A 13,938-nucleotide genomic window follows, 5' to 3' on the forward strand; every position below is an offset into this window, starting at 1 on the left:
GGCACTGGAGCAGACTGCGTGGAGAGCAACACTGGAAGCGCTTGTAGACTACTGCATCTGTTATGTTTATTTAAGAAGTTTTGTCTACATCTTCTTGTATTCTTGAGCGAAATGTGTAATTTATGTGTATCAAAATGTAACATGGTATTTCACGGTAGTGTATTCCAACAGATCATTTCAGTGGTCCCACACAAACAATAATTAGCTAGTTGTGGCACATTTTGTGCGTATGATTACTGCATTAGTGGCGATACTCTGAGAGTGGGGGCCATGTGTACGTAGTACCTAGTCATAAGATGGCTCTTCTCTTGTTTTGGACTTCACACACTTTCAGACTGAAAAAACAATGATAGTTATGAACATTGCACACCTAACTGTTTCCTAACCATCTTCTATGTGTACATCTTTCATGAGCCAATGAAGCTTACACACATCCTCTTTATGGTTCAAAGCAATAGGCTTTTTTCTACATTATCACTGGAAATGTACTGCTATATAATATCACAAGGAAATAACCAACAGGAAAAAGACATTATGAAACATAATTTGAAACAGATTTATGAAAGTATAAATAGGACATTAAACTATTACAAATATGGAGTGAGTTAGCTTTTACACAAAACACACCACTGAACACAAATATCACAAATTGACTCAAAAAATTTGCTTGAGTGTCATATATTGCGACTACACAAAAACAATTGAATATGCACTGGATATTGTCTTCATCACATGCGCTCATAACTTATCACGTTACAAAAATATTTCAGATGAAATGTCATTGCACGTGGTCTTTACTTGAGGAAGAACTTGCAACACCACCAACATCTTCAGTTACACTAGTCTTCACTGCAGTGTTTTCCTCCAGCTTGGAACAGCCCTGAAAATTCACATATTTCTGTAACTTTAATCCAAGGCATGCACAAACTTTAAAAATTATTGGACAATGAAGGATTAAATACTATAATGAAAACTTAATGTGGCACTATTCATAAACCACTTTCATACTAGATTATGAGCATCATTCAATGAAAGTTCTGACAATTTTTGAACTTATCATCTAAAAATAGTGCATTAATAGTCCTGAAAACATCCTTGTCACATGCAAAATGACACACTCCACTCTCCCCCCACTGAACCCTTTCAATCATCTTCTCCACTGCTGCATTGTGTTAGTTAAAAATATAAAATAAATATTTCACAATTTATTTGTTTTAATTTACTGCATTATCTCCTTACACACCTCAAAAAAATGTACAAATCATGAAAAATCTGTGTTCTGGAATGACTTACATGTCAATCATTAATAGCTTTTTGTCTCATCACATACAATAGTGGCATTTCTGCATCCCAAACAGATTACATAAAGTGCACCAGCCCCTTGCATAAGAGCTTCAGGGACTGTACGGAGAGCCCAAGTGAGCCATTCAACTACACAACACCAACTCTTGATAGTATGCTTAAAATGCCACTTTGGAACACAGGACACAAAAAGAAAAGCACACAAATAAAATGATTTAATCTTCAAAGCCCACAAGGAATACCGAAGGCATCTAAGACTACAGAGTACATGGGAATGTATGACACTAATCCTGTCTGGGATGATTTCCACAGCTACATAATAGCTACAGCTAAGGAAGTACTCTGTCCAAAAAGGCCTTGGAAAGACAAAAGGTACCGGCTGACCACTGTGTAATCCTCAGTCAACAGGCATCACTGAATGCGGGTATGGAGTAACCTACCAATGAACTGATGTCTGGCACCCAATTCACCTACAGCCAAACCTACTTGATTTTGGTCACCATTTTCAACATTCTAGAATTTGGTGTGTGGAAAATGGACAGTATGGTGTTTTGTGACCAGTGATTAAAGATTTGTGAAATATCTGATGCTGTTGGCACATCAGAAGAAAGGGTATGGTACTTTTTGCATCACAAATTAAGTGTGAGAAAGCTGAAGGGGGATGCCATGCTTATTCATGGGAAAATGAATTTCTCTGCTATGTTTGTAATTATTTTACGGGAATACAACTCCTTTTGTGAGGCAAATTGTTCCTGTGGATAACACATGGGTTGGCCACTTCACGCCAGGCATGAAACGAGGGATTTCCACAAAAAAGATTGCCCAGCCAGAAAGTATTTGATCAGTTGAGAGTAGACACTCACAAAGTTAAAACAGCACATGAACAAAAATAAGTTCATATGGAGAATGATAGTACAGTTTTGAAAATTTCGTAATGTTTATCAGCAGTTTTGAGTCTGCTGTTGCTTTTGAGACAATCACCAGCCTCTTAGCATCTTTTATGGCATGTATGTGAGCAAAGCAATCAGATCCTGCATTTGAAATATTTTTTCTCTGTTGCACATTGTTTTTTGATGTTGCTGTTTTACCAGTTTGGGTCTTTGTCTGACAATCGCGTGCCTCTGGTAACACCTAGTACTTCCTTAATGCCAACGGTCTTGCTACAGGGGTAACACTAGTTCCTGTCAGATCACCAAAGCTAAGCACTGTTAAGGTTGGCTAGCCCTTGCATGGGTGAGCATCCTGGTCTGCTGTACACTGTTGACAAGGGGGATGCACTCAGCACGTATGAGGCCTACTGAGGAGTTATTTGAGTGGGAAGCAGCGAGTCCAGTCATAAAAACTGACAACAGCTGGGAGAGCAGTGTGCTGACAACATGCCCCTCCATATCTGTATTTAGTGATGCCTGTTGGCTGAGGATTACACAACGGTCGGTCAGTACCTTTGGTCTTTCCAAGGCCTTTTTGGACAGAGTACTTCCTTAGCTGTAGCTATTATGTAGCTGTGGAAATCATCCCGGACAGGGTTAGTGTATTTCCCACCAATGTCATACATTCCCATGTACTCTGTAGTCTTAGACGCCTTGGGTATTCCTTGTGGGCTTTGCAGATTAAATCATTTTATTTGTGTGCTTTTCTTTTTGTGTTCTGTGTTCCAAAGTGGCATTTTAAGCATACTACCAAGAGTTGGAGTTGTATGGTTTAATGGCTCACGTGGACTCTCTGTACAGTCCTTGGAGCTCATACAAGGAGCTGTTGCACTTTATGTAATCTGTTTGGGATGCAGATATGCCACTATTGTATGTGATGAGAAAAGCGCAAGCATTGACCTGTCGATAGGAACAATCAAAACCGAGGAAAATTGCTAGCTTCCAGATTGTTCCTTTTGATGAGCTAGAGTAAAATCATAGGCATGCATGAAAATGTAGGAAAAGATGCAGACAGACAATACAGAAGAGACACACAAGATGTATATTACAGATTGTAACAAACACTCGCACATTTCATTTTAGAATAATGCTCAAGTCTGTGGGACTCATTTCAAGTACGAGTAACTGGATGATTGATGTGTACAAAATACCATTTATATCAGTGCTATAACCTTGGACCTAGAGAAACATTTTGGCAATGTAAGATGGAATTAGATGTTCACAATGCTTGGAAGATTTGGGCTAAACTACAGAGAGAGGTGAATAATCTACAAAACCTAAGTGGGAAGTTAAAAAAGATAAGTTTGTCGTAAGAAGGGTTTGCAACAGGGTTGCAACTTTTGTTCAGCCTGTAAGTCAAAGAAGCAATGAAGGAACGGAAGAAAAATTTAATAAAGTGCATGGGGCAAAGTTTCCAATGCTTAAGTTCACAGGAAATAGTGTCCTTCTGGCCTGAGCCAAGAAAGCCTTAGGAAATCAAATAAGAGCAGTGGACGGCACACTTAGTGCAGAAAATGGTCTGATGATTAACAAAGCAAACATGAAGGCAATGAAGAGTAGTAGGGAGGAAAATAACAACTTGACTGACACCAAAATTCAGCACGATACAATACTTCCTATCCAGGAAGCAAGCACCGGTCAAGAAAACTTTGTTTATTTGAAGAGCTCTAACGGTATCATTGTCATGGAGCTGAGTGAGAAACTTCTTAAATTTGGAGCAGACCATTTTATGGCAGGGAAACATGGACCATCAGAAACCCAGCAAAGAAGAAACTGCAAGCATATGAAAAGTGATGCTGTAGAAGAATGTAAAAAAGTATGTGGACAGGCAGAGCACAAAATGAAGTACTCCAAATGATAAATGGGGAAAAATGAATGGGAGATCCTTACCACAAATGGATAGGTTAGTGGTACATTTGCTACAGTGTTCAAAATTAGTTAACTTGGCACTGGAAGGAGCAATAGGAACAAACAAAGATTATAATATGCAAAATAGGTTAAAGGATAATGATTGCGGTAGAAACATAGTGATAAAAATATTAGCACAAGACAGGAAAATAAGTATCATAAAAATCCATGCCTGGTCTGTCCTCAGCCAAGAACTTTTGATCTTGAGATTGCATATCCCCCCTCCTCCACTCTGTCCAAAAGCATTTTTTCCAATCACAGAGGTTTAGGGAAAATCAACATGAGAAGAGTGATACCATCTGCAGGGATAAGAAACATTGGCCAGATTATATTTGAATCGCATTTGGAAGCAGTTGTTAGCTATCAGAAAACGTTGCAAATCCAGTAACTCATACACTGTTTATATCTTATAACAACGAAGATGGAGGGGGGCCCAGTGAAAAATAGTTGCCCTCCCAATATCTGCAATATTCTTGTCAGACCCTATGCTCCTTCCGCACCCATCTCCCTACCCTATGGCTCCTACCCCTGTGACCGTCTCTGCTGCAAGACTTGCCCTATGCACACTCCTACCACCACCTATAGCAGCCCTGTAACTGACAAAACATATACTATCAAAGAGAGAGCCAGTCACCTGAGAAACAACACGTCATATACCAGCTGTAACATAAACACTGTTTGCCTTTTACTTTGGCGTGACTGCAACCAAATTATCAGTTACAATGAATGGGCATAGGCAGAGGGTGTATACTGGCAACATGCAGTATCCTGTTGCAGAGTGCTGTGGCTGCCCACTTCAGACATCATAGCACGTACTGCATCGGCATCCCACTTCACATCCAATCAACACTGGATGCCTGCATCAGAGGGTGTATATTCACCAGGAAAACCTACATCATCTGTGTTGTCAACACAAATATTTACTGGCGACCACAACAAAACACAACACCAGGTCTCCACCAATAGCTGCCAGGGTCCGCTGCCCGTTTGTGGAGCCTGCATAACAGCTTCACCAGAGGTCGCAGCTAGCCCAGGAACTACTTTGCTAAACCAGGCACGTGATCGCAAACAATTCTGGCAGATACATCCACCAAACATGCTGTATAAGGTGGTACACTGCTGGCAAAGGTCAGTTCGACACACTGCTTGGAAGTATACCGGAGGCTGCCACCCCAGCAGCCACGGCCAGACGCCTCTTCTAGCAGGCCGATCTCTTGCGGATGCACTTGGTATATTCAACAAAACTCTTGACGTTCTAAAATTGTATGACTGTGATCTCTCCCCGTGAAGAGTTGGGTCTTTACTATTATTATTTGTTATTTTGTATTTGTGATGATCTGCAGTTAGGATCAAGTCTGTTGTTCTTTTGGAGATTGTATTATTGTTTCATTTTGATGAGTTCAATAAATTGTCTGGACTTATGTTTTCCTCATTTCTATTCTGCTAGCGTAGATGCTTCACAGAGCATCCTCTACAACATGACAATTGTGACCTCGGTGCCTGTTGCACCACACATGCCACTGGATTCTTCCTCCAGACACCAGTTTCTCAGATCTCTGCAGGTGGGAACTAGCATTACAACATGTCCTTGGTTCTTGCCACCCACCTGGCCTTATGTTACGTTAATTTCTTCTGCTTCAGCATTCTTCACATTATACTCCTTTTTTCCCTACATTTTTCATTGTCTTATCTGTCTATTTTTCACTGCCCTCCTTCCTCCTCTGCTGCATACAGTGCACTTAGCTTTTCACTCTTATTAACTCGTGCACGATGTTTAAGCAATAATATCTGTCTTGCATATTACCCTGTGTTCCACCTCTAAGCTCTTAGGTTTTCAAATCTCATCTGGTGCAGTCCCCAACAATCAGTCTTTCCTTCTCATCCGACCAATAAATCTCCCCAGACCCATGGCTCAGGGTGACTTTCCCAAAATCTACCCCTCTTCTTAGACCTCTCCAGTCATTTTCCTTCACCCATCTTCTTTTCCCTTCAATCCTACTGGCTGAAGAAGGAGCTACTGGCTCTGTATGCTTGCCTAATTAGAATCTTTTATGTGTGCATTCTGCTGCTGCTTGGTGAGTAGATTTTTCATCTATCCAATTACTGAAACTTCCTGGCAGATTAAAACTGTGTGCCCGACCGAGACTCGAACTCGGGACCTTTGCCTTTCGCGGGCAAGTGCTCTACCATCTGAGCTACCCAAGCATGACTCACGCCCGGTCCTCACAGCTTTACTTCTGCCAGTATCTCGTCTCCTACCTTTCAAACTTTACAGAAGCTCTCCTGCGAACCTTGCAGAACTAGCACTCCTGAAAGAAAGGATACTGCGGAGACATGGCTTAGCCACAGCCTGGGGGATGTTTCCAGAATGAGCTTTTCACTCTGCAGCAGAGTGTGCGCTGATATGAAAGCTGACCGGGCGTAAGTCGTGCTTCGGTAGCTCAGATGGTAGAGCACTTGCCCACGAAAGGCAAAGGTCCCGAGTTCGGGTCTTGGTCGGGCACATAGTTTTAATCTGCCAGGAAGTTTCATATCAGCGCACACTCCACTGCAGAGTGAAAATCTCATTCTGGAAACATTCCCCAGGCTGTGGCTAAGCCATGTCTCTGCAGTATCCTTTCTTTCAGGAGTGCTAGTTCTGCAAGGTTCGCAGGAGAGCTTCTGTAAAGTTTGGAAGATAGGAGACGAGATACTGGCAGAAGTAATGCTGTGAGGACCGGGCGTGAGTCGTGCTTCGGTAGCTCAGATGGTAGAGCACTTGCCCGCGAAAGGCAAAGGTCCCGAGTTCAAGTCTCGGTCAGGTACACAGTTTTAATCTGCCAGGAAGTTTCATATCAGCGCACACTCCGCTGCAGAGTGAAAATCTCATTCTGGAAATATCCAATTACTGTTTGTCTCTTGCATTATGACATGCAGTTTTTAAACAAACTCTGTTACAATGTAGGCATTGTTGTTTTAAATGATTATATAAGTACAGACACTCATTACTGATAGTTAACAGTTTTAAGTATAATTTCTCAGCAAATTGTTCCCCCCCCCCCCCCCCCCACCATGATTAAGTGTGTGTGTGTGGGGGGGGGGGAGGGGGTAAGGGGGAGGAGAGGAGGGGAGGGGTATGTGGCAAGTGAGTGTTCCTGAAGAATAATGTAAGTCACATGTAAACTGACTTTTTTCCAACTTCCTACTCCATTACGCACACACTACCGCATTTTTTGTTAATTAGTACTCAATAAATGAAATGTCATGTGATAGTGCAATCTGTCAGTGAGAGAACTGAAACAGTATATGTTGATCTCGACCTTGCTTCACAAGATTCTACTTGTAATGTATGAAAGCAAACAGATGATATGATTGTTCTATTCCATGTTTCAGCAATTTTAAAACATTATCTCATGGACGCAGAAGTGACCAATAATAGCCATCCTCTGCTGGGACAAGCACACACCAGGAATAACATAATTTGCTCTTTAAGCTTTGCCTATGTCTGAGAGAGGTGGGTCAGTGGCAAGACACTGGACTCACATTTGGGAGGATGGCGGTTCAAAGGTAAAGCCTGGGATGGTTCCACTGAAAAGGATACTGTGAATATCTAACACACCTCTTCCCCAATTTGAGCTTGTGCTCCATCTATAATGACTAATACACTGAAGAGATGGAAAATCCTAATCCCCCCATATATTCTTCTGAGACATTTGACATTAGTGACCTTACAGCATGAAGCTTTTATAAACTATGAACTGTATAAACTGAAGTGAAGCTTCAAGCCAAAATACAGTGACTCGTATAATTATTAAATATGCCACAAATGAAAAGTTATGTGCTAGATAACAGTTTTCTAGAAACAAAAAGTAAGCACAACTAAAACTTCAATGAGTCAGTTCTTACAACAAATAAATTACAATAGTACTTTATGCTCATATAAAAGTTGGAAGAGATTAAAATTTGTGTAGTATGACGCACCATGGTTACAGTGTTCTAGATTCCTTTCTGTGAATTGTATTAGTGTAACTGTAAGCTTCAACAATGAAAATACAGTACACTTTCTTTTAATGTGCTGAGTGAAAGGCTTGGATTACCAATTAAATAAAGGATATTCTATAAGACTAGCACTAAATTATCATTAAATTTCAGTGAAGATAAATTGTAAGTTATAAGGCACTCACAAATGTGGCATGTTGCGGAGGTGTAAAGGTGGCGCACTTTTTGGAGGGCGGTCGAGGTCCTTGCAGGCAAGTCGATTGCGCCAGCCCTCCGTCAGTGTCAGCAGACGTTGTGGGTCACGTTCCGCACTCACTGATACCTGACGCTTCAGCCTCTCCTGCCTCTCAATACAATCTTCTTTGCGGTCTCTCTCTCGCTGTTTCCAACTCAAGCGACGCAACACGTATTCTTGGTCTTGCTGCCTGCAGTAAATACGTTTTTTGGGTTACATTCAGTCAGTAAGGAACTTATTATATGCAACAGTATCAGCAGTTACAATTTATAGCAATAGTACTCCAGTATTACAAATGTCTTAATTACATTAACTATATTTAATTGGTTGCACTGCTAAAACATGCAATAAGAAATGAAAAATAAATGGATTGTAAGATCTCAGTAGTTGTACCGACATATTATATCAAACTAACTAGTGCTGAATTCATCTTCCACAGGTTTGAACCCATCCCTCCCCACCCTGTGCCCCATAAATTCCTCAACCGTTCCAGCCTGCAAGTAAAATTTAGAAAGTCATGTTACACTAAGGATGGTTGACCATGGAGCTGTTTATCATAGTGATTCCATATTTTCACAATACTAGTTCTCACACTGGACTTACTGAGTTGCAGATCATACCGAATGTGAATAATATGTGAACTTTCTATAGTAATCCAAAGCCTTGAAACTGTGTTGTGGTCAGGGACTTGAACTTGGGACCTTTGCCTTTGGCAGGTAAGCACTCTAAGGACTGAGTTGTCAAAGTATGACTCACAATCTGCCCTCTCACCTTTACTACCCCTGTATCTCACCTCCCATACACCGCAGTTCTCCTGCATACCTTGCAGAACTAGCACTCCTTTGTCCAGTTTTGTTTCATTCTGCCAGGAATTTTCAACATCAGTATCATCTATACATGACAGGGTTCAAAATGGCTCTGAGCACTATGGGACTTAACTTCTGAGGTCATCAGTCACCTAGAACTTAGAACTACTTAAACCTAACTAACCTAAGGACATCACACACATCCATGCCCGAGGCAGGATTCGAACCTGCGACCGTAGCGGTCGCGCGGTTCCAGACTGTAGTGCCTAGAACTGCTCGGCCACTCCGGCCGGCACATGACAGGGAAACATACCTACTAAAGCACAGTAATATACATTGCCACTAGGGAGTCTGCAGTACTTCTTTTTAGGGCGCAAAACTACAGTGGTCATTAGCACCCAGACTAAATTATGAATGCACTGCAAGGCACAATTTTAAAACAGCAACTAAAAAGGACAACACTATAAAAGGCACATTAACAGGCAAGGGATTAAAAGAAAACAGCATAATCAAATGTCCTTAGACAGGTTTGTCAAGTGGATAAAACGAAGAACGCGAGCAGCTGCTCCTGGGTCATCCGCTAAAATTTCATCCAGGCCAAGATCAATGCGCAGTGTATTGAAATTCGGACAGCACGTTAAAATGGCAGCAATTGCCCACATGGGCAGAACGGCACTGGCACAGCCATCAGCAGATAGTGGTGGCTGAACCGGCAGTGTCCAACCCGTAACCGGGCCAAAATGACCTCCTCCCGCCGAGAAGGGCATGAAGAGGTCGTCGAAGCCATGGGGAGAGGTTTCAAGGTCGAAAGCTTGTTTTCAGTAAGTGTAGACCAATCGGCATGCCACAGCGATAAAATGCGCTGACAAATGACCATGCCAAAATCAGATGAAGGCACACAACAAGAAGCTGTCTGAGGCTGGAGGACTGCAGCCTTGGCCGCGGCATCTGCAGCTTCTTTCCCAGGGATACCGACATGGCCAGGAACCCACATAAAGCTAACCGGAGAACTGTCATCCACCAGCTGCTGAAGAAAGCCTGTGGATCCGGTGCACGAAAGGGTGAACCGGATACGGATCACTGAGGCTCTGGATGGTGCTCAGAGAATCAGAGCAGATGACATAAGCAGAATGTTGGTGGTGGCGGGCCTGATAGAGGGTAAATAGCTCAGCTGTGAAGACCAAACAATGGCCATGGAGCCGGTATTTGAAACTGCGTGCCCCGACAATAAAAGAACACCCGACACCGTCATTGGTCTTAGAGCCATCTGCATAAATGAAAATGGTATTAATGAACTTCGAACGAAGTTCGACAAACCGCGAGTGGTATACCGAAGCTGGGGTAACCTCCTTCGGGAGCGAGCTGAGGTCAAGGTGAACTTGAACCTGAGCCTAGAGCCAAGATAGCGTTTGGCTCTTGCCCACTCTAAAGGTTGCATGGAGTGGAAAATCAAGTTGCTGAAGGAGGCAATGAAAGCGAACTCCAGGGGGTAGCAAGGTAGATACATACAACCCGTAATGGCAGTCGAGAGAGTCATCAAAAAAGGAACGATAAGATGGGTGGTCGGGCATTGATAGTAGCCGACAGGCATACCGACAAAGCAGTATATCGCACCAGTAGGTTAGTGGCAATTCACCGGCTTCAGCATGAAGACTCTCGATGGGACTAGTATAGAACGCTCCAACCGCAAGACGTAACCCCCAATGTTGTATAGAGTTGAGGCGGCATATGATGGACGGCCGTGCAGAGGAGTATACAAAGCTCCCATAATCCAGCTTTGAGTAGACGATCAACCGATATAGACGAAGTAGGACAGTTCGATCTGCTCCCCACGATGTACTGCTGAGAACACGGAGTACATTTAGGGAACGGGTATAATGAGCAGCCAAATATGACACATGTGGAGACCAGCTAAGTTTCCTGTCAAATGTAAGACCTAAAAATTTTGTTGTCTCCACGAATGGGAGAGCAACAGGACTGAGAAGTAAGGATGGTGGGAGAAACTCTTTGTAGTTCCAGAAGTTAATACAGACCGTCTTCTCAGTAGAGAAACGGAAGCCAGTGGCGACACTCCAAGAGTAAAGACAGTCAAGACAACGCTGAAGACAGCGCTCCAGGAAACATGTACGCTGCACGCTGCCACAAAAAGCACTGTAAATATCTAGACATCATACTGTATGTTCTCATTATGTTAAACCATGTCGTCTGTATTCACTCTTAAGCTTACATAAATGCAGTGTATACAGCAGTATGTCAAGTATCAGGCTCCCTTTTCGTGGACGAAAAGGGAGCCTGATACATCAGCTGGGAGGCAATCCATTATTGAATTGATCGCTATGACGAAGAGAGTGACGCTCAAAATGGAGACCTATGGCACCCCATTCTCCTGGTGAAAGGTGTCGGACAGGACAGAACCCACACGTACCCTGAACTTTCGATCCATTAAAAATGCACAAATAAAAAGAGGGAGGCGACTGCGAAGGCCCCATGTATGCAAGGTACAGAGAATGCGCACCCTCCAACAGGTCTCGTAAGCCTTCTCCAAATCAAAGACCACAACCACTGTCTGGTGCTTCCGCAAGAAGTTATTCATAATGAATGTCGATAAGGTAACCAGATGGTCAACAGCAGAGCAGCACCTACGAAATCCACATTGGACATTGGTAAGTAGGCGTCGAGATTTGAGCAGCCAAACCAAACGAGAGTTAACCATTTGTTCCATCACCTTACAGACACAGCTGGTGGGTCGATAACTGGAAGGCAAGTGCTTGTCCTTCCCCGGCTTAGGAATCGGGACAACAATAGATTCGCACCAGCATTTGGGAACATGACCCTCAATCCAGATGCGATTATAAGTACGAAGAAGAAAACCTTTACCCGCAGGAGAAAGGTTCTTCGGCATCTGAAAATTAATAGAATCAGGGCCTGGAGCGGAGGACCGTGACCGGGCAAGTGCACTTTCGAGTTCCCGCATGGTGAATGAGGCAATATAACTTTCATGATTCAAGGAGTGGAAGTTAGGTGGCCTTGCCTCCCTCTGCCTGTTTTTGGGGGAGGAAGGCAGGGTAGTAATGAGCGGAGCTTGAAACTTCTGCAAAAAATCGGACGAAGGCATTGGAGACATCCTTAGGGGCCACAAGGACGTTATTCGCGACCGTCAAGCCAGAAACTGGTGAGGACATAACATTTGGCTCCTCAGAACATAGCAGCTGCCGACTCAGACCATAACACTGTGAAGGCCTTTGTGAGACCTTCAGCACACTGAGCAAGGGTGTTCTCATGACTGGAGATGGGATTTATCCTTGCAATGCATCCTTGCTCTCATAATTGTCCCAGTCTCAACCTCCGGAAACCCACTGTCCTCACACCCTCCATGCAACAGTCTCCCCTTGTGCCATCTTGTCAACCGCTTCCAATTCGATCCCCATTGCTCCCCACCATCTCTGATAAGCGTGCTATCACATGCCTAACCCATGTACGTGCCACCCTCCCGACCTCCCGCCCCCTCCTGTATTTCTAGCTGACAAATCAGTTGACTCCTTCTGAGCCACTAGTCATCTACCCCTAATCCCTCTTCCTGCCTCCCACCTGTTTCTCCCTCTACCCAAGCAACCTGATAAAGGCCCCATCACAACCTAATCCACCTGCCAAATGCAGCACTGGTACTGTTCATCCAGCCAATACCATGTGGTAGAGCCATAGGTACATGCGTACGTGTGTGTGTGTGTGTGTGTGTGTGTGTGTGTGTGTTTTACTCTAGCTTGAAAAGAACTGCTCCAAAAGCTAGCAACTTTTCTTTCTGTTTGTGTGTGCCTATCAATGACTTAGTGGTTCTTCTTTTCAATGAATGGTCTCCTGTAAACCAAAAATATACACAATCTACAGCATACAACTCTGAAGTTTTTTGCTTACACTATAACAGTTTGAGAAATACCAAGTAACAAAGTTTTATTTCCTTCTTAATTTAATTTTTTATGGTTAATGACGGATTTGAACAATACAAGTGAATGTGAAGTTAAAATTCACTATGCACATTCAAAAACCTTAACACTGTAAACATGCTTATCAATTAACAATTTATGAAGGTGCGTCTCAAAAACATGACTAGGCAAGACTCTCACTGATGGTGGTAGCTTGTTATATACTGTTGAATCTTGTTATACCAACATCGTTTATGATGACATCTTGGCTATAACGTCATGATTTCTGCGGTATGGCCATATTCCTTGTAAGGAACGTACTTCTCATCCTTGCTTCATGCAACAAATATACATGCATATACCTCATATGTAACATCATTTTCTGCCTGAGTTAGCAGCAAGAGTTTCCAAGAATTGATGTATGTAGAAGGAATTTGTGTAATATGCCCTTCCATCATGGGAGGGTCTTCAACTATCTTGTATCTTCAACTATCCTGTATCAGTGGAGCAAACAGCAAATGCTGACTGACTCTTGACAAAACCCTTTTTTGTTTCGTGTCACACTACTCTACTAAAGAAGTAGCAACATTCCTCAAATACAGAATAACAGTTTGTTGAAACCTGTCATGACCATGACCAGAATGGTCGCGGGGTGGTCGAGAAAGCACGGCGGGACCTAACGGAGAGTGGCCCATGCACAAACAAACGAACGGAAAGTACGGACACGAAACAATGATGGACGATAGAGAAAGACCTTACGACGACAACGTGCAAGACACAACAGTGACAGAGACAACCAAACGAATCCAAGACGTCCACAATTAACGAGATCAAAGTATGATAAACATGCTGTCTTGTCG

At 42.9% G+C, this 13,938-nt stretch overlaps 1 protein-coding gene across 3 annotated transcripts in view; it reads right to left on the reverse strand.

Annotated features, from left to right (window-relative positions):
* Positions 1–558: 558 nt before the first annotated feature.
* Positions 559–13,938, reverse strand: part of LOC126191387 (coiled-coil domain-containing protein 112-like) — a 270,959-nt gene continuing 257,579 nt past the window's right edge. For all 3 annotated transcript variants that reach the window (XM_049932244.1, XM_049932243.1, XM_049932242.1), the window contains 2 exons: positions 8,303–8,542; positions 559–880 (listed from right to left, as the gene is read on the reverse strand). In XM_049932244.1, coding sequence (XP_049788201.1) covers positions 847–880; positions 8,303–8,542 — 274 coding nt within the window. In that variant the 3' untranslated portion in view covers positions 559–846. The remainder of the gene's footprint in view (positions 881–8,302; positions 8,543–13,938) is intronic.

This window comes from Schistocerca cancellata, chromosome 6 (genome assembly GCF_023864275.1).
Source record: "Schistocerca cancellata isolate TAMUIC-IGC-003103 chromosome 6, iqSchCanc2.1, whole genome shotgun sequence".
NCBI classification, from domain to species: Eukaryota; Metazoa; Arthropoda; class Insecta; order Orthoptera; family Acrididae; genus Schistocerca; species Schistocerca cancellata.